Genomic DNA, 22397 nt, shown 5'->3' on the forward strand with positions numbered 1-22397 from the left:
TCATCTGACATATTTATAGAAGTCAAGTGGCTTTTCACTTGGTCAAAATAATCATCCGCTATCATTGGATCTACACCGCCCTCAAACATTATTGGTATTAACTTCACAAGTCCTGAAGTTAACTCAAAACATTTTTGCACTTCTGTTTCCTCTGTCTGAACTACCGATTGTGGTACCGGCTGGGGAAGAGAAGCAATTGTATCCCTTAAAGAATTTTGTAACAAATGATTCAGTGTCAGCTCAGCCGAACCTTCACTCTTTTCAATGGGTGTCACAACATCGTCCCTTCTAGTGGAGACACCTCTCGGGGGAATCAAGTCCCTAAGAAGTGTATCCTCTTTAACTGGCTCCGCGGGATTAAAGCTAGAGCTTTCACCAACATCACCCCTTGTCGGCCTAGGGCCAACTCTCCTTGGTTTTTTTCGCGATGGCATTGTGCTAAAAAAAAAAAAAAAAAAAAAAAAACCGAGAAAGTGGTTCAACAACAATGACACTAAGGTCCAACCAAGAATAACTCGACACAAAATGATACTATACTAACACTTAGCATGCAAGGCTATGCAATAAACACATTAGCATAAGCATAAACACATAAGCACGTAAACAAGTAAATAGTTAAACATGTTTTTTCAAATAACAAAATACTTTAGCAAATAATCAAATAGACAATGCAAATGATTTCTCACGCAATACTAGGTAGGCCTCTACCCGTCGTCCTAATTGTTTTCGAACCATGGCTCTGATACCAAATTTGTAACGACCCTAAAATAATTCTAATTATATATAAATAAATAAAAATCGATATGACCTCTGCTAAAAAGGGTCCTGCAATAACCTGCTTAAATGCATAAAAATGCAATGGCCTCTCTTGGACCTTCAAAACTTATCTAACATGTCCCAACACACAATGTAAATAATACATTTCAACATTCCTTTCATCCATTTATTATACCTCAACATAGTTCATCTCATGGTAAAACAACCACAGACCATTTAATCTAAATATCATAATTACAGTCCCAAAAATATAGTTAAGATCAAAAGTCCATAACTTACAACGTTTAGACAACTTATATTAAAGTTACAGCCTATGACTATAATTACAATAACAAGAGTCCATTAGTCTCAGTACAGAATACAATATGCTAAGTTTTACAAAATTAGTGGAACTTAGATACAAAAATAACAAAATAATCATCTAATTCATACTAAGCCTGTGGTGGAACGTCATCCGCCACTTTTTTCCCGTTTCCTAAAAAATGTTAATAAATAGAGGGGTGAACCAGCCGCTCAGTAGAAGGTGCCTAAGACATACCTCTTAAAACCCAGTGAATCCAAACAAAGATTAGGAAATAAGAAGAATGGGGTCATGCCATCTCAGGGAAAATACGACAACATCCTCAAAGTCACATCCAATCATGCCATGCAATGGAGTGCAAAGTCATGTAATGTCACTCCCCATTTCTAAAACCTTTTCCATCATCATTTCCAAACCGTTAATGCAACCCGGCCCATGGCAACTCCATAGCGCTACAAGAGAAGGATTGGCTAACTGTCCCTGACCCATGTCAACTCCATGGCGTCATTTGGGGCCTAGGTAACTCAACCACGCTAGGGCAGTCTCCCTAGTTCCCTCTAGGCCACACTAACGCTGCGGCCGGGTTTTCGCAAACCCTTTCAAAACTTTTCCCCAAAACCTTTTTCTTTTCCTTTGAAATCATTTTCCCATTTTCTCCCAATGCTTATGCATAAATGTACCATGCCTTTCAATGTCATGTAAATAGAGAATTCATGCTTCATAAACCAAATAACCATAACAAAGCACATCTTGTAAAAAATCTCTAAATTATATATCATGTTTCTAAACATAAAATTTTAACACTTAAGCACAATAGGCATAAAATATCATCAATTGAGCATGTTTCTCCATCATATACCACATAACACATAGTCACAACTTTCACATAATATTCAAATAATGTCACATACAATATTCTCAAAATTAGAAGTGCTAAATCACAAATTAAGGAGGAATAATTCACAAAAGTTAAAGAAAATGTGTATTAGGAACCTCTACCTCAAAAGGATGCAAAAGCCCCAAAAATCCCTAGATTTTTTAATTCCCAAATGGTGGCCAAACAAGGAATTGCTTACATTAATACGTAGATCTCATCGAGCTCTCCGATTTGCTACAAACAGCACTATCAAATTCCCAATGGTGTGGCTTTAATCTAAGCTTTTATGAAAGGAAAATAAAAAAGAAAAATGAAGGCTGAAAGAGAGAGAGAGACGTAGCAGAGAGTGGGTTCTGTAATGACCCATTAGTCATTTGTGATGGCAAAAAGGTTGTGGTAGGTCCCAGGCCAATTAAAATTAATATAGCATTTAATATATATATATATATATATATATATATATATATATATATATAAACAAATCATTAACATTACAAAGACTACTGTGATTATTCCTTATGCTGTAAAGGTTTTTCAAATGTGGTGGAAAGATATAGTGATGCAAATTGGATAAGTGGTAATCTAGAAGTAAAATCAACTAGTGGTTATTTATTTCTTATTGGAGGAGTTGTTATATCTTGGAGTTCTAAGAAACAAACTATTATCTCAAGGAGTACGATAGAATCTGAACTCATAGCCTTAGATGCTACTTATAGTGAGGCTGAGTGGATCAAAAGCCTATTACTAGATCTACCTTTAGTAGATAAGCATATGCCTGCGATATTGGTACATTGTGATTGTAAGGCGGCTATTGATTTGGTGAATCAATCCCATACAAACAAGAAGGCGAATGGACATATACAAGTGAGAAATAAATTCATGAAAAGCCTATTGAGTAGGCATGTGATCTTATTAGACTTTGTAAGATCTAAGAAAAATATAGCTGATCAGCTGACCAAGGGTCTTTCTAGGAAAATTGTCCTAGATATGTCGAGGGGGATGGGCTTAAGCCCCAAGGGAGTCACCTACGGAGGTAACCCAACCTTCTGATTGGCGATTTAATCACATGACGAATAGTTCAATTGATAGAAATAATCTGCAATGCGTGATTCATTAACAACACTATTTTATTAAGAGGTTTCTCGAGGAGATTTACTCCTGCTCATCCCTATGGCATCAGTGTTGTAATATGACGTTAAGGAGGGGCTCTACCCTAAATGATTCCAAGGCAAGCATACTCTTGCAGGGTATATGTGATGCCCCTCGACTCCGAGACATGGGTTAATCAGCCCAAACCCAAACCCGAGGGATATCAAACAATTAATATTTAAACCAGCAGAATTACAAAAGAATTAAGAAATAAATAATAAAGGCTGAAAAAAATTCTAACATAATAATCCTTAAAATTAAATAATTAAAATCCAAAAATCTCAAAACCTCCGATATTTAAAATAACTCGGGAATCCATCTAGTGGACCCCTAATAAAATCCCAAACTAAAAAGTAAATATCTGAAGTAAAATCTAAAGCTAAACTATGAAGAGAAATCCTACGTCGTCGGAAGAATGAGTGACTGTCTCTACTCAGCATGATCAAAATCTAAGACTGGAACCGTCAAATACCTGAAAAATAATAGTGGGTCAGGTTCACGAACAAGTTCTATTCTAACTACAATCCAAACAGAGACCCGATACGTAAATACATCCTAGATAACTCAACAATATCTATCTAGTCCATACATATATATATCCACACTAAGGGACTCTCACTGGACTACAAAGGGGGTCTCAACCTAAATAGAAGATAACATGCAAAACGCACCTGAGATGGGCATGAGTACCTAGACCTAACAGGGTATACCTCTACCATCATAGCCAGTTATGCATCCCAATGCATATATGCTCCCTAACCATCAATCCTGAGACTCAAGCTCATATCGTGGTACCATAATCATATATATATATATATATATATATATATATATATAAATCCTATCCTATCCATCCATGAGAAAATCTAGTTAGTCATTCAGCTTGTTCAGCTGATCTAACTTAATAAAAGTAACAAGTAATCCAGTTAGCCATTCAACTTGTTTAGTTAATCTGACTTAAATATAAGTAGGATTTAATTTTTATAATCCATTCCCTTATTCTAGAGTAGGTAGTACTTAGTGTTTTGAACTAATCCGTTCTTAGTATGCCACCGTCCCATACCGGTGCATACAATCCACAAAACAAATCTAATAATTGATAAAATATAATTTAATGGTTCATTAATTAAAATCCAGAATAACGTCCATGTAATTCACAGAACAGAATTTAATGATTCATCAATTAAAATCCAGAACAACATCCATGTAATTAACAGAACAGAATTTAATAGTTCATCAATTAAAAATCCAACAATTGATGAAGTCTACAACAGATAAAACATCAATTAATCCCATATAAGCATACTATATTTTTAGATAGTCAATTATACTTATTACAGTGCGTAAACATGATTAATATTATTTAACCATACATAGAAAAATTGCTAGAATACTAGTAAGCAATTAAATCCTTTATTTCGTACTCAACATGCAAGTTTACTGTTGAAATTCATGTTGTTCCATTCTTTAGCATATTGTTATAAATCATGCTTCTGAGTATTTTTACATGTCCATTACAGTTATTTAAATCATTCACAGCATCTTAAACAACTTAGAAATACTCCAAACAACCAAACAGAACTTAAAAACTCAATTTCCGCAAGTTCTACGATAAATCAATTTCAATTCATCAAAACAATATAACTTAAAGTCTAAAAATAACATGCATACTCAATCAATTTTAATATCTGTTTAGTTCCTCGAGACTACCTAGGCATGCACAGAACACAGGTCAAAGGAAAAGAGCAAGAAATAGAACTTGCCTCTAATTTCAATTTTGAAATCTTAACGTCATCTTCCTAACTTTTCTGGCAATCCTTCATTACTCTAACTCCTCTGTTGCCCCTTGGTTCACCCCACGAGCAACACCTCTTCGTTCTCTCCTTGGCTTAACCTTAGCCTTAGTCAAACCCTAAGTTTCCCTTTCTCTGTTTTCTCTCAGACCTCTCTGTATCTCGTCACCTCCACTATTACGTGATTAGGATTCTAAAACCCTTGGCAGACTTATACAAGTAAATTTATAGGCCAAAACTTTACCCTAATTCTAATCATATTAAGAGACGGAAAAACTAAAATAAAAATATAACTAGTCGGCCAATAACTTGATTACCTAAATAGAACATTATTAAAAATTATAATTAAATTAACCTAATTAAACAATTAATAAAAACAAATAATCCACATAAGCATACATTAATAAAACAAATAATGCAATTAAATACTTAAACAATTATACAAATAGGCACAAATAGGCAAATAATCAAATAAACAATAATAATGCAATAAAATAATTAATGAAAATATCGAGACTATCCTTTTAAAATTAGAGGTATTATAGTATATGTCACATATACCATTGGAGGATTCACCTAAGTGAGAGCCGTCGTGAGGCCACGACTATGAGAATTGGGCTATTCTCTAGTAACTCTCATGAGAATCAAGATATCAGCGCATGGCCATTAATAACGCTACCCCGTTTGACCGAAGTCTCTCATTGATATTATGTATGTAATATGTTGAAGTTTGGTTCAAAAGACTGAATTCAAGACATAGTTTATTTTGATTCTTCAAATGGAAACAATTACACTAAGTGAAAGTTCAAGTTCAGAAAGCACATACACCCATTGCATAGTATCATGTTGCCCATATTATTTTTATATATTATACACATATTTATGATTTTAAAAAGTTTTAAAATCTTGTGGGAGATTGTTGAGAATTTTTAAAAGATTTTAAAACTCATTTAAAATATTTCAATATCCCTTTATTATTTAATTTCATTATTTGAATTTTATTTTGTTACTTACGGAATTAATTTACATGAACGTTAGACTATAACATATAGAATTTATTGGGTTTTAGTATAGCAAATAATGTGTGATACCCCTTAGATCCGAGATACGGGTTGATCAGGCCCAAGCTTAAACCCGAGGGATATCAAATAATTAAAGTATGTTAAAACGAACACGGAATACAAAGTGAATTTAAGAAATAATATAATGAGCTGAAAGAAATCTAAAATATAAAAACCTTTAATATTAAATACACTTAAATCCCAGATAATAAGGTTATAACTCCAAAACCACCAAGGGTACAACTCGGGAATCCATCCAGTGGACCCCTAATAAGAAAATCAAACTAAAAAAAAACTTGAAGAAATCCATAATTAAATCATAGAGAGAGATCCTACGTCGTCGGAAGAATAAGTGACCATCTCTGCTCAGCACGAACAAGCTCAAGCCTGGAACTGACGTACACCTGAAAAAAATAGAAGTGGGTCAGGTCCACGAACAAGTTCTAACCTACTACAATCCAAGCAGAGACTCGATACATATATACATTCTAACCAACTCAACAATAACTATATAAGTCGTGTATATATATATATCCACACTATAGACTCTTGCTGGGCTATGATACGGGTCTCAACCTGAGTAGAAGGCAATATGCAAAACGCACCTGAGTGGGTATGACCACCTAAGCCTAACAAGGTACACCACAACCAGCATAGCCAGCTACGCGTCCTACTGCATATACGCTCCCTAACCGTCGACTCTGAGGCTCAAGCTCATGTCACGGTACCATAATAATATATTCAAAATCCGTTCATAACCATCCATAATAAATCTAGTAAGTCGTTCAGCTTATTCAACTGCACAGACTTAACATAGATAACAAATAATCCAGCTAGTCATTCAGCTTGTGCAGCTTCTTTGACTTAGCATAAATATAAGTAGGATTTAATTATAATCCATTCCCTTATTCCAATTCAGGTTGGATTTAGTATTTTGTAACTAAACCATTCTTGGTATGTCACCGTCCCATACCGGTGCATACAATCCATCTGTCCAGAAGTTGATAATACAGATCACAAATGTAAATACCAACAAATTCACAATAAGCAGAGTCAAAATATTAAATTGAACATGCTTACTTTACCCCATTACGCAGTTATCCAAGAATTTCTAAAACAGTAAACATATGTATAAGTAATTCATCCATTATAGGCATATAATCATTCTGTAATCTAACATGCTTACTCCAGTAACTGATAACTCTTATCATGAGATATATCAATCAATTCCATATTGAACAAATAACAAATAGATAAGCTATCATGCTTATATCGAATTACCAATGCAGAATTCTCCAACACCTGATTTTACACAAAATCCGTTTCCCCGTTCCTTATTCCATGACAAGTATAATATTGATTATATTAATTATCATGCTTGTCTACTATTTATCAGTATAGAATTAAACAAATTCCCATTCACAGAGAATAATTAAACCGAGGTTTAGAAACATTAAAATCCTCCACAATTGAAATAACAACAGTTTTATCCATTATTAACTACTGTTCAAGCTATGAACATCTATGGTTCATTATGCATTAAACCCACTCTCTGAAGTTCAACAAGGCTTAGAACATCTCTAAACATTCCAATACAACTTCCAACAGAATCTGAAAACGTGAAAATCCAAGCCCCGTAGCCAAAATTGTCGCAGAAAAACGAAAAATTGAAGAAACCTTGAAGGAGCTGGCTCCAACCAAGTTGGAGCTGCCTCTAAACAAGATGGAGCCGGCTCCAACCCACTTGAAGCCGCCTCCAAGACCATTTAGAGCCAGCTCCATGATTCCATAGAGCCGCCTCTTCCCCCTCTCCTCTTATCTGCTTGTTTTCTTCCCCTGTGACTACTCTGGTGACGTCCAGTTCATCCGTCCTGAATTGCTAAGGCTACTACTGGTTAAAGTTATGTCCCAATGTGATCCAAAGACAATTTAATACCTTAGTCATTCACCGACAACAATCAAAACAAGAGTTATGCAACAGGAAGTTAGAACGAGCAATTTACCATTCAAGAACACACCATGTTCTAAGTGAATCAGTCATGTGAACCAGAGTAATATTAAAGCTTCCTAAAGTGTTATAAACTAATTCAATTCTTTATACATCAGTTTACATGAATTATACATCCGGTTACATGAATTATTTTATAAGTTTCTTAAACGAAGGATTATAAAACAAGCAGTAGTTCATGGCTACGTTCAGTTTAAAAATAACAGAGATATGCAAACCAGTTTACTTTTAATCCTCATACATTCCTGGAGTTGCGTTAGATATGCAAAGAACACAAGTCAACGAGACAGAGTTAGGATTAGAACTTGCCTTTAGCCTTGCACAGTCGTCTTCTTAAGTTTTCCGGCGAACACCACCTACTGAATTCCCTCTCTGTTCTCGGTTTCTCTCCATCTCACTATATACGTGCATAAGGTTTTTAATCTCTCAACCCTAAGCCAACGTCTAATGATATATTAATAAACTTAAGGAAACCCTAATTCTATTATAGTAGGATACAAAACCCTCAGCTAAATATAACCCTAGTCGGCTAAACCGTGAAACATAAAACCCTAGAGTTATAATGAATCCGAAAACCCTAAATTAGTTAAAACAATCAAGTCATTTAAATAAAAGAAATACAACAATTACCCTAAAACAATTAAATCTAATTTTCACGTAAGTATATCATTAAGTACACAAATAATTCAACTCACTAAAACAATTAAGCAACAATCAATTCAATTAAATCAAATACCAAACAATAAATGCCACTAAATAATTAAACAAAACAATTTTACAATTAAATAATTAAAAATGCAAATAAAATAAATATTAAAAATGCCGAAACCATCCTTTTAAAATTAGGGGTATTCAGGGGCCGAGTCAGGATTTTATTTCAGAGGGGGCACAATGCACTTGTTAAAAAATAATAATAATAATAATAATAATAATAAATATGACAATATAATTTTTTTAAATCAAAAAGACAAATAAGAAAAAAATAGTTGTAAAATAATATACTAAATAAATACCGTAAAAAAAATATAGTTACAAATATAAGAATCAAAATATTAATTAATAATATTTTAATTAAATACAATCACAAATATCATCGATAAAAAGAAATAATTTAAAAAAAATAGAAAAATACATAATTATACATAAGTGAAAAAAAGAATTTTTTTTTTTAAAAGGGAAAAAAAAATAAAAGGAAAAATATATTGTATATTTGAAGAAGGGATATATGTAATTTTTTTTTTCAAAAGAAAATTAAAAAAATTTGAAGGGGGCACTATTTAAAATTACCATGTAAGTATATATATATACCAAAAATATATACCTATGTATAGTAGGTTGGAGTAATGTGAGGGGGGGCACGTGCCCCCTTTGGGCCTTAATTGGCTCCGCCCCTGGGGGTATTACATAATGGTAATAATGAGTTAGCCGTTTTGGCTTCTTTAAGGAGGCCTATGTATATGGCAATGAGATGCACACTCAAAGAAGTATACCCATCTGCTCTACCATATTTGCGTATTACTTTTCCTGTGATTATCCTATCGATATCTTTCATATATTTTACCCATATTTCAATATTTTGGGCAACTCGACATTGGAGACTTGGTCCTTTTGCCTTCCTGTGGTCGTGCACATAGAGAAAGTGCCGCTGAGAGTTGATTGGGTTGTATCTTAGAGTTGCCTAGCACCGTCCGCACCTGCACGTAGGGGAGGGTTATCAACTTTAGTTCAACGTGTTTATCACGTGCCTCTCTATATCAGGCCATCATTTCTTTAACTTTACTTTTATATTTTATTTGTTTTATTTCATTGTCTTTTACATGTAACAATTATATTTAAATTGTGTGTCTATTTATATATATTTACATGCAACTAATATCATACAAAACTACCATATTCTCATTGATTTAATTTCTGTAAAACTTACTTTAATTTTCAATTATATTTATTTAATATTTTAATGTGATTCGTTTATAATATTTTAGTGCATAATATTATATTTCCATAACAATTTCCAATGTCTCATCATCTACAACTGTCATATCCACTCTTGGATTGATTGGTATATCTATCATCTCCTTTAAAACAACCCTACTTCGAGGAAGGTGATTCATTATATAATCCTTGAGAAAAATAGCATTCGTGCTAAAGAAAACTTTTTTCTCCTTAGGATCATAAAATAATTAACCCTTTGTACCATTTGGGTAACCCACAAATAGACAAACATTTAATCTCGGTCCCTTCCACAAGTTTTCCCTTCTACACACGTGCACGATACTCCCACTTACATAAATTTTGTAAACTAGGCTTACGCTTAATATACAATTCCTTGGGAGTGTTTGAAACTGCTTTAGATAAAGCCCCAAAAGAATACTGGTAGACTTGAATAACTGATTATTAATTTTACCATGTCCAGTAAGGTTTTATTTTTTCTTTCTGCAACACCATTTTGTTATGGTGTGCCTAGTGCAGAAGTTTGGGATATGATCTCATTTATAGGACCACATACATCCGTATGCGCCAACTTTAATACCTCTTTAGCTTTTATGCCTCTTAGCCTTAAAAGGCCTTTTGGTCATTTTACCCTCTAAGCAGGATTCACAAACTGTAAGTGGTTTAACCACTAAAGAGCCCAAAGGCCCATTCTTAAACAGTCTTTAGATCCTATTTAGATTAATATGACATAGCCACATATGCCAAAAATATGTAGAATTATTTTAAGGAATATTTCCTTTTAATGGTAAGACATTCAACACATCAATTATTTCAGTATCATACAAGGAGTGAGGTGTACGAGTAATTAAATAAAGACTATCCGTCAATGTACTAGAATAAATAAACCTCTTCTTTTTATTTATTAAAACTTCTGAATCAAAAGATACTAAAAAATAATAATTGGCTATTAGGGCACATAATCCCAACATGGACAACTTTTTACAAAGTGGGATGAAAAATGGAATAAAAAACATTAAGAATTAGAGAAAATGAAATGTATGAATCATTATGTGTTTTATGAGGTATGAATTATTATTAATAAGGAAAAAAATATTGATAAATAGAGAAAATCATTATGTGATTTAATGAGACTTTATATGAAAAAAAGAATAAAAAATGTTTAGAAACAGAGAAAGGGGATTACACTTTAGAATAATATATAGATGCTACTGTTGGTGTACATTATCTCATAAGAAGAAAAAAAAAATACGGTTGGTGTACATGTTGTCAATGAGGATGAAAGAGAAAAAAAAGAAATTATTAGATGGTCTAGATCATTAACACTTGGTGGACCAGTTAAATCCAAACTTTCGAATTGAAAAAATGGTTCTGCAAGAGTATATATTAACATAGTACAAATAAATCTCAACATTAGCTTTTATTAGATTAATCCACTAATGTCAAATGGATCATGATCATCTAGTAATTTCTTGAAAAAGACTGATGAAAAAAAAAGATTATTTAATGATATAAATATTTGGGGCCGAAAGATTATTACTAGTGTAACTTACCAAAAAAAAAAAAAAAAATTATCATTGCTTTTTTGGCCCCTAGAGTTTAATAATATTAAAAAATAATTAAAAAAATTAAAAAATTAGGGTCTTTCTATTGACCAGGTCTTGAAGGAGTGTTTAATTAAATCCCCTAGAGTTCCAGCCAACTTTGTGTGGCATATATATCGTGCAACTATCAAATCTGGGTAGGAGAGAGGACAATTTATTTCTCTTTTTTCTTTTTTTAATTGTTTTTTTAAAGCCATGGGGTAATTAAATAAATTCACATGGAAGGCATTTTTGGCTATGACATTTGTCATCCGAGTTGCTTAAGGGCATTTTGATAATTTTGTGTAGCCGAATAACTGTGTAAATCCCGTGGAATGGGAGTTAGGAGGAGCAGGTATTAGGACCCAAAGGTATGGCATTTTTAAATAGTTGCTAGTTTAAAAATAGTGGCTCCAAAATTTGGCAAATATGCAATTTTCCATTGTTTCAAGCCTTCATTCACAAATGGGGACAGTACGTCATCGGTGACGTCAGGTAGCGAGGATCCTCCGGAAGAGTCCATGCTTGTCAGTGCGTGTGTATATAGGGAAAGATGCTTACACTTCATATCGAGGACACTCCTGAGATTTGGCCCAAGGGATGCCAAGGTGGTCTCTTTTTTGAATAACGAGACTCTTTTGTCAAAATTCAAATAATCCTTCAAAATTAAAAAAAATTAATATTACCCTTTAACATTTTATTAATTTAAATTATAAAATATCAAAACTCTTAAATAATGATTTTAGCCATTTACACTCATTACACACACACATATATATTTATGCACATGTACATAAATATATAGGTATGGGTGATGGAAGTGCCGGATCTTTGGGGCTGGTGTGGGTATACGGTGGGTTGAGAGAAAAATTAGATTTTTTAGATGGGTTATACTCGTTAACTCATTTAAACTTATTTGATTTAAGGGTATTTAACTCAATTATATTTGTTAATTTTATATCAAAGGGTTATAAAGTCAATTCACCTTTGTTAAGGTGTCTTTATTATTTTATCAAACTTGAATGGTATTATTGTCAAAAAATAGACAAACTTGTATCTGTTTATCCTTATGTCAAATCTTAGGTAGTGTCATTGTACTTTTCCAAAATAAAAAAATAAAAAAAAAAATTGTGCAAAAATATAAACAATTGGGCTCAAGGATTATTACTTGGGTAAGTTACTACAAAAATAAAAGAATTACCATCGATCTTTAAGCCAATATTAAATTACAGTTTAATTATATTAAAATATAATATAAGACTCCACCCGACTCTGCGTCGCATATAGCATGACGTGAGACTATCAAATCAGGTAAGAGAGCGAGGGAGAGAGAATTGGTTTGCAATTTATTTTTCTTTTTATTATTATATTTAGGATGAATTGTAAAAAAAAAAATTACTTAGTTGTGAAAAATTCTCTTTAGGAATATTTTTAGTAAAAAATTCTTCTTGATAGAGTATTTTTTTTTCTTAATTAGTACCCAAACCTTGACTATCCAAGGGAGTATTTTTTTTTCCTAATTGATACCTAAACACAGTTGTCTCTTGTGAGTTGTGAGACTTGAACCCCTAATCTCTCTACCACTAAGCCACAGGTTCGTTGGTTATCCAAAGGGAGTATTTTTACTTGGTGTCCATTTAAGTAACTTTCTGAAACAATTTTTTTGACAAAATTAGCCATTAACAAATTATTCTCCAAAAAATGTTTAAAAATAAATAAGATATAAGAAAATATTTAATTTTTATGTCATTTTCTAAATCATCTTTCACTTTGAGGTTTTAAATTTATTTTATTCTAAATTTGATTTTCCTTTTCTTTATTTATTTGTACTTTCTCTAGCTATAACAACAAATCAAAAAGAGGCAAAACAATTTTAAGCAACCATCAAAAATCGAGATTTGAATTGATAAGCTATATAGCAAAAGTAATACTCAAACCCAGAAGAAAGTTACTAATATCCTCACTGCATATATATTGACATAAATAATCACCAAAATTTAAGCATCAACATAAAATCCATAACAATTACAATCACCAAAAGAGAGGCCTGCACTTCATTTGAATATACGTGATCATTTGAATATTGAAATTGGAAGATATATTGAAATTGGAAGATGCGATATATATAACACTTTTTGTAACATCCATTTATTTTTATTGGATCCATAAATGCAGATAAAGATTTGAATTGATAAGCTTGTTTGAATATGATAATAATAAATTGTTTGAAAAAAATCTGTTAAGAGATAATTTTGTCCCAAAAATTATTTCAAAAAATTACTTAAATGGACATTAGTTAAAAACACTTCCTTGGGATAGTCTAGGGGAATTTTTTGCTAAAAATATTCATAAAGAAATTTTTTTGCAACTGAACAATAGTCGTGGGGAATTTTTTACCATTGGTCCTTATATTTAAGGCATGGAGTAATTTAAATAAATTCAGTATTTAGGCTGTGACATTCGTCATTTGAGCTGTCCACGGGCATTTTGAAAATTATGTACGCAGAGAATAACTGCGTAAATCCCCATGGGCATTTTGGTAATATACTTAGCTCCACAATTTGGCAAAACTGCAATTTTCCATTGTTTCAAGCCTTCATTCACAGGGGGGGCAGTAGGTCATCGGTGACGTCAGCTAGCGAGAATCATCCGGAAGGCTCGCTTTCCTCTCACTCTGGGCCCATGTTTGCCAGACTGTCAGTGTGTGTGTATATATCCTGACACTGGGTTCAAAGCTCAATACATCTTTTCTGAAGGAGAAGGAGAAGGCAAGAGAGTTAACAATGGCCGGAGCAAAAGTTGTGATGCCAAGAGTGAAGCTGGGATGCCAGGGACTGGAGGTAAAACCCTTTTCCGATCAGAGAAATAAATAAATAAATAAATATATATATATATATATATATATATATATATATATTTATTTAACGTTTTGTGATTGATTGAATTTGAATTTCTTGATTGTGATCTCTCTCTATAGTATTCAAGAATGAAAATGGAAAATCTGGGATTCTCTTCATTTCCCATTTCAATCATTTGAATACCAGCCTCGCTATTTGAATCAAGAAGATCACTGTATTTTTAGTTCATGCTTCATTCTAAACAGGGTTCAAAACCATAGTGTGATTTATATATTTATTTTTATTTTTAATTTGTGTGTTTTTGGTGTCACTGCTGTCAAATGATTAATAGTATGCTTCTTAAAAAAAAAAGTTTTTCTAGTTAACTTTCCTTTCTGTATGTGTGATTGTGTGTTCCCTAATTGAACAAATTGTGAATGATGATCTGGGTGTTGCTGAAATATTGATATGATGGGGAAATGGTGATCTGGATGTTACTGAAATCTTTATAAATAGTAAATCTTGTGAGGTTCTTATATGGTTTTAATTTGAAAATTTCAAATTCATATGCTATTTACATTCATTTTCGGAAGCATAATATCTTCAAAATATTACAATCTTAGAATATGCCTAGTCTTTTCTGGAAGTTGTAGGTTTAAATGACCTAGTAAGCTCCCCTTGTATCATCTGGATCACTACAAAAATGGAATTATTGAACAAAAATGTTACACACAACGAGTAGAAGATCTGAGAAGCCTAAAAAATGTGTACCATTCTATTGTCTCTATGCTTTTGTTTCTACACATAGAAGGTGGTGGAAATGTGTGTTTTGATAAAACTTGCTTCCAGTGAGATATGTTCTTGTATCTTATTCATTTCTAAATTGTGGAGCCTCTTTTTTTTTTTTTTTTTTTCCTCACAGGTATCAAAATTAGGGTATGGGTGTATGGGGCTTACTGGGATCTACAATGCTCCTGTCCCGGAAGAGGATGGCATTTCAATGATCAAGGATGTCTTCAATGCAGGAATCACGTTCTTTGATACATCAGATATTTATGGTATCGACCACGCCAATGAAATATTGGTGGGAAAGGTAATTGTATCAAATTTTTTTTTCTCCAACTGTTCCTTATTTGTGGAAAGCACTAGCATTCTGGTCCTTGTTGAACAAGAAGCATGTCCATCAATTCCAAACAGATTTGGGGCATTTGGATTAGGAAGATCTGGTGTCTAAAAAGAAGAAGAAAATAATAAGATATGAAAGCCACTGATTGTATACTTCATCTATGAGTGCTTATTAGATTATTTAATCGGGCTGTCGGTTAAATTGTGTCATCTGTTCAATGTAAGGCCAGGGAAAAAAATGAAGTTCCATATTACACCTGAAAACTTCATATTGAGGGCATTTTTCATTTGCTTTTTTCTTTTGAACTTGGCTCTTTTAAATATATGGGAAGACATAAAGCTAGTATTGATATTTGGAGCTTGACAATAACGAATATATGTGTGTGTGCGCGGGCGCGCACGCTCATCTGTAGTAATTAGTGCTAAAGTTATTTTGACTTTTAAGGACTACACCCCATTTTTAATTTCAGTATTTTTTTTTCTTAAAAAAAAGTTTATGTCTTGCACGAAAAATCTTTCCAATGAATATTCATTTACGAAAAAAATCTTGTTCTTTTCAAGGACTTCCAATGAATATTCATTCACCTATCTTTTTCTTTTATTTATTTTTTTTTTCATGATGGAGGATTATAAATATGTTTAGCAAGAAAATCAATTTCTTGGTACTAAAATTATTTTGACTTAAGGTCTACACCCCATATCTAATTTCGGTATTCCTCTCCTCCCTTATATCTTAACAGGAAAAATTGTTTGTTCTTTGAAAGGACTTTCATTCACCTATGCATTACATTTTATACATATTATTTTTTTCAAGGACTTACAATTATTATTCATTCATCCATGCTTTAAATGTCGTACATATGTTGGTTTCAGGTCATGATATCACTAGTATTGGTGCTAAAACTATGTGGTATGATTGTGATTTTTTTCTTTTTCAGGTTGCCAAACCCAAAACTAACTGATATAGTCTAACACTCGGTATTTCTTTTATGGTTGTCAATTGTCAATGTTTTAATTGGTGCATCATCAAGCTAGGAAAAATTCATAAAGATATCTTGTGGTTTTGCTTACTAAAAGCTAATTTTTGATATGTTCCGTAAAAATTTCAGTTGAGCACTGGACAGTGACTATGGAACTTGAGAATAATCACAGTTCCATGCTTTGTTGGAGCATAAACTAACGTTGGGATGAAACAATTTAAATTGAGAAAGATGAAAGAGAAAACGTGGCTTTTAAGAATGTAACTTAGACTGAATTTTTGGCTTTCACATGAACCATAACTTGACAACTTCAAATTTTGTATCGTCTTTAAAAGTGTAAAATTCATCCCCATTTTTTGTCATTTTACTATGATCTTCTAAAGGATCTATTTTGTTGAATATTTTCCACTAAGAGTTATTATTATTATTATTGTATTGGTGATTAGTAGTGGTCTTTTATTTACTATAGCTTGAATCTTGCAGGCACTAAAACAATTGCCTCGAGAAAAGGTCCAGTTGGCCACAAAATTTGGTGTCTTTAAAGTTGAACCTACTCAAGTTATAATAAATGGTACTCCTGAATATGTTCGCTCCTGCTGTGAGGGTAGCTTGAAGCGTCTTGGTATTGATTACATTGATCTCTACTATGTACATCGGATAGACACAAAAGTACCTATTGAGGAAACTGTAAGTGCTAACATTCTTTCTTCCATTTTCGTCATTACACACTAAATTGTTCTCTTTTTAAATAGAGTACCATAGTTGCTATCGATTTCTTAATAATTGTAAAGTTGTGGTTTGTTTTTCTTCATAAGCAGATGGGGGAGCTTAAGAAATTAGTGGAAGAGGGTAAGATAAAGTACATTGGGCTGTCTGAAGCTAGCCCAAACACAATAAGGAGGGCACATGCAGTTCATCCTATCACCGCTTTACAAATGGAGTATTCCCTTTGGTCTCGTGACATTGAGCAAGAAATAATCCCAGTTTGCAGGTTCCTTCACATTGTATCTAAAATTCTTGCCAAAAAAAAAAAAAAAAAATCTATATTATGTTCATTTACTTTTTCTAGTAAAAATTTTGAGACTTCTTTTACTGATTCGAAATAAATAATAAAATGGAGTGTTTGCATGTTACTCTTTTATTTTATTCTTTTTCTTAAGAAAGCGTTACTCCTTATTTTAGTAAAAGGTGGGGTTTTAATGCTGGCTCTAATACCATATTGACTTATATATATATATATAGAGAGAGAGAGAGAGAGAGAGAGCCCTAAACAATAATGTGTATATATATTTACAGTATTACATATTTACATGAAAACCCCAACTCATGACTAATTACATATATTGCCCTTCATGGCTGATTTTTCATTTGGACCTGCTAGACCATTGGTGGTACTTAAAATTCAATTTACTGTGTTTTGAATATGGTATTTCTCCTTCCTTGGAGTTTGCACTTCAAGCTTCTAGCAGTTTCTTATTTTTTTTTATTTTTTTTTTTACTCCAGTGTAATACGAATTTGGTTTTTTTGTTTTAAACTCGTTTTCTTCCTTTCTATCTTTGATGTTCCTAAACTGTGTTTTGATAATTAGGGAGCTTGGAATCGGGATAGTTCCATACTGCCCTATTGGTCGTGGCTTTTTTGCTGGCAAGGGAGTTGTGGAAAGTGTGCCTTCAAAGAGTTTGTTGGTATGTTACTAGGTTTATGTCTGGCCGTTGCTATGTTTAGTCTCCCTAATTTCATTGATTTTATGATAGAATGCATCTTTGTTTACAGGAAGTACACCTAAATTTGTTTGTTATATATATATATATATATATATATATATTGCTTTTGCTTATTTGAACAAACTTAGCAATCAAATTTCAATTCATCTATCAGGAAGTACATCCTAGATTTACTGGAGAGAACTTTGAGAAGAACAAGATAATATATACTCGAATTGAAGCATTGGCTAAAAAGCATAAATGCACCCCAGCTCAACTCGCACTTGCATGGGTTCTTCATCAGGGGGATGATATAGTACCAATTCCCGGTGAGTGGCTATCATCAAATCTTGCTTCATTTAATTGTAAATCAATCATGACTCCAATTTTTTGCTTTGTTGTTTATGAAACAGAAGTGAAAAACTATATATTAAAATGATATGGTTATAAATAATTAGAGTAAACCAATAAACCTTAAAATATCACTTCCTTGTAATGAAGCATTGAAAATTGGAATTTACATCCCTTAAAATTTTAAAAAGTGGTTTCCCAATAAATTCAAGAAGCACAAGAAGCAGGATGCACTACAGGATAGAGTATTCCTGGTAGCTGCTGCTTTCGTAATATAGATGAAGCAAAGGGAACATGCTATCGATTTCCAACTAATTTCATACTTCAATGTATTAAAAGGTAGTGAATCTTGCACCATACATTTTAACATAATTAGAGTCAATGTTACTGTTGACATGTATGGTTAATCTTTTATTGCTGGTTGCGTCAAACCAGCAACTATAGTATCACTCAAACTTTATGGTACTTATGTACGCTTCAAGTGCAGACTTAGCATATTCAATTTTCTTGAGCATTTTAAGGAATAGAAGAGTAATATCCTCCTCCGATACTTAAAATTCCCTCATGGTAGTCTGACATGATTATAGGGGCTATACACATTTACCATACACAACATTCCTTGAGTAGCGTCCGTGTCATCATTTTTGTGCTTTTGTTTTGATCAGGGGTAGCCATACCAGTTATAGTTCCAAAGAGTGTCTTAATCTCCTAATAAACTATTGTTGATGCCTTTGGGAAATAGGGAAGAGAGGGAGAAAGGGAAGGTGACGTAGGAAAAGAGAGAGGATAGATTGGTATTTCATATTTTTGGAGGAGGGAAAGGGTGGGGGACGGACGGGCGATGGAAGAAAGGATGTAAAGGGGTCCCTCCTTTTCTCGGTTCTTTTAATTTTTTTAAACATTTTAATCCTTTGAAGAACATCATTTCTTTGACAAGGTATAATGGTAAAATCAGGTCTCTCTTTCCTTTCTGTTTTTATTCCTACTCAACCATACATAAAGAGGAACAAACTTTCTCCTGTCCTACCTCCCTCCCTTTTCCATCCTTTGTACCAAACAGAACATAAAAGTGATTTCCCTCAGTTTAATTCAATCATATAATCAGTTTTCAGGTGCTTTAGAAGTTCATTTTTGTATTTTCTAGTTTCTACTATGGAATTTAGAAGTTGAAGAAGGCACATGCATAGACTTAAGTTATATATATCCAGTCTGATTTCCCTAAACTGAAGTTGCGTTCACCTTTTGTACATCTTGGAACAGTGGTTTGTGGTTGACCATCGTTAGGTTTAAATTGATGCAGTTCATATATGGGTATATATCCTCATCTAAAAGTTGTGTAAACTGACCCATTTCAATTTCTTTAGCCATCATTTTTGCTTACCCTATAAAAGAGAGAAATTTGAAGAAATTGATTGTTAACTTAATTATTTCTTCAAGATTTTCCTTTTCCTCCCATTTCCCCAAGCATAATCTGCATAGAAAGAAGATATTTCTCTTTCCACGGAATGTCCAACCAGCCATTAAGGAGAGGGTTGCACACAATATGGATTGGACCGGTTTTGGAATAAATTAGAACCAATCTGGTCTCAACAGTTCCAAAAGAATTGAAATCGAATTGGACTGAGCACGCCATCTAAACCGAACCAATCCGAACCATAAAAGAACGATTTTAATAAGTTTGGTTTAGTGGTTTGGAGGAAGTATAACGGCAGAGACTTAGTGGTTTGGAGGAAGTATAACGGCAGAGACTTCACAAGTAACTATTGTGGAAGTAAAACGCCAGGAGCAAATGATGCTGGGAGTTTGTGAGCTTTAAGTACCGTGAAGGAAATCATGACCTGCAAACCAATAAGCACCATTCCAAAACAACTGTTCAGCCAAATGGTTTTTTATTTTATTTTATTTATGTTTATTTATTTATTCCAAAACCCCAAAATAAAGCCCCAAAATAGAAAAATCCGTCAAAGATATTATCTTTTAGCCAAGAGAATTGAGGATTCTCTTCACTCCCTTTTTCTTATACACGCACCCCCACAGAGAAGAAAAACACCATAGTTTTTTATATTGGAATTGCCAAAGGGAGCTGTGACGATGGTCTGCGATGGCTGGGGATGGCTGGGGATGACAATGTTGTACTAATGTGCAGCAGTGTTGTACTGGTTTGGTCAGCCGGAGAGCATGAGATGATGATGGTGTATGTTGTTCTGGTGTGGTTGGCAGATGGATTTGTTGTTTATGGTAGGGCAAGGGTTATAAGGTAGTGTGTATATATATACAGGTGAATTGCTAGTTTGTGGCGAGGTATATAATAAAACATAAGAGTGACCAATAGAATAATATATAAATACAATAGGGGCATGTTCGGTTCATATTTATTTTTTAGGACCACAATCTGTGAACCAGACCATTCCCTAAGGTGTCCGTAATTTAGGATTCACTCATTGAGTGCATCAGATACTAGCAGGAAGATGTTCATTAATTTCCCATTCTTCCATTAGACAGCAGAAGGATTATTAAAATATTTGTATTTTCATGTAATATTCAACTGATCATTAAAATTACTTACAAGAAGAGACATCGAATGTTTTCTTCAGCGCTGGAAATTTTGCATCTAAAAATTTGTGATATCATTTTAAAATGATGGCATTTTTGTCCTCTCCCTGTATATATGCAGGAACAACGAAGAAAAAAAATCTTGATGATAATGTTGGATCCGTGAGAGTGAAGCTTACTAAAGAAGATATAAAGGAGATATCTGATGCTGTTCCTGTAGATGAGGTCGCCGGGGCTAGCATAACTGAAAATCTTATGAAAGTCTCGTGGAGATTCGCGGATACACCACTGCCAAAAGATAGCAAGTTATCGGCTTAATGTGTCTCTCTGCCTGAAATTTCTCATGCATGTACTGGTCCCATCTTGTACTTTCTCCTTCAGGGTACTGTTAGTGTTTGGATTTTGTGCTTTAAATAAGTTGTGATTTGGGTTGTTATGCTGTGAAAGGTTCCCAGAGTTTGACTCTGTTTTGAAGAGCTTCTGAGTGATTTTAGTGCTATGAACGCTATATATAGAGGCAAATCTTATGGAATAATGCAAGTTATTTATTTATTAGTACCAAAATGTGCCTTGTGGAATTCATCAAAATTCTTATATCTCACAACAGTTTTAGAGGATTTTGCAGTGCTTCATACTTCTAACGTATGGTAGATTCTGGTGCAAATTTGGCTTTATAGGCTGAAGCAGCAGCTATGTACACCATCCTGATTCCCTCACACCCTCGCAGTCAGGTCACCACGCCGGCCCAAAATTTTGAGAGACCATAGGCCTAGGGGTTTTTTTTTGGGCCCAAATTGGATGCCCTAGGCGACCGTCTGGGTCATCTAGGCCTAAGGCAGATCTTGTCAGGCGCTTGACATAGTACTGGATTAAGTATCGAATCTCTCTCTAATACAGAAAATAATTGTCGGGTGTTTTTGCAATTTAATTCAAAAATTTAAATTATTAGGTGGTGCCAATATTTAATTCATAATTCTATTGAAAAAACTTTAATTATGAAAAGTACTATTATCAAACACATGTTTTTAATAGTAATAATTATTTAATAACTCTATTGAAAAGCTTTAATTATGAAAAGTACTATCCTCAAACACATGTTTTTATTAGTAAAAATTATTTAACAACTCTATTACAGTACTGTAATACCAAACAAGTTCTAAATCTCATCAAACAACAACAGATTTTAAATAATTAGGACAATGTTTTCCTAATTTTCCTTGACTAATCACTGTTTCGTGACTTCGTCTAGTCATGTACAGTAATTTCCCAAAGAGTAGAAAACAACATTTCGTTTTTTGGTACCTATATTTGATTGGTCCACTTGCGCATATGTTTGATTTGGTCCTTT

At 33.2% G+C, this 22397-nt stretch overlaps 1 protein-coding gene across 1 annotated transcript; it reads left to right on the forward strand.

Annotated features, from left to right (window-relative positions):
• The first annotated feature begins 14226 nt into the window (after positions 1-14226).
• On the forward strand, positions 14227-21613 carry LOC132295205 (perakine reductase-like). Its single transcript, XM_059793368.1, has 7 exons — positions 14227-14339; positions 15259-15429; positions 16925-17128; positions 17260-17432; positions 18031-18127; positions 18321-18474; positions 21171-21613. The coding sequence occupies exons 1-7, from the start codon at positions 14283-14285 to the stop codon at positions 21365-21367; spliced, it is 1053 nt and encodes a 350-aa protein (XP_059649351.1). The 5' UTR covers positions 14227-14282; the 3' UTR covers positions 21368-21613.
• The last annotated feature ends 784 nt before the right edge of the window (positions 21614-22397 follow it).

The sequence above is a fragment of the Cornus florida genome, unplaced genomic scaffold, assembly GCF_030987335.1.
Source record: "Cornus florida cultivar Cherokee Brave unplaced genomic scaffold, ASM3098733v1 CherokeeBrave_3.0.0_Hap2_Chr02, whole genome shotgun sequence".
Lineage (NCBI taxonomy): Eukaryota > Viridiplantae > Streptophyta > Magnoliopsida > Cornales > Cornaceae > Cornus > Cornus florida.

Bases quoted from the DNA above. Each gene is read 5' to 3' on its own strand.
- LOC132295205 (XM_059793368.1), top strand. From the start codon at position 14,283: ATGGCCGGAGCAAAAGTTGTGATGCCAAGAGTGAAGCTGGGATGCCAG. The intron at 15,430-16,924 runs GTAATTGTATCA...TGAATCTTGCAG, and splicing joins ATGAAATATTGGTGGGAAAG to GCACTAAAACAATTGCCTCG. The intron at 18,128-18,320 runs GTATGTTACTAG...TTCATCTATCAG, and splicing joins TGCCTTCAAAGAGTTTGTTG to GAAGTACATCCTAGATTTAC.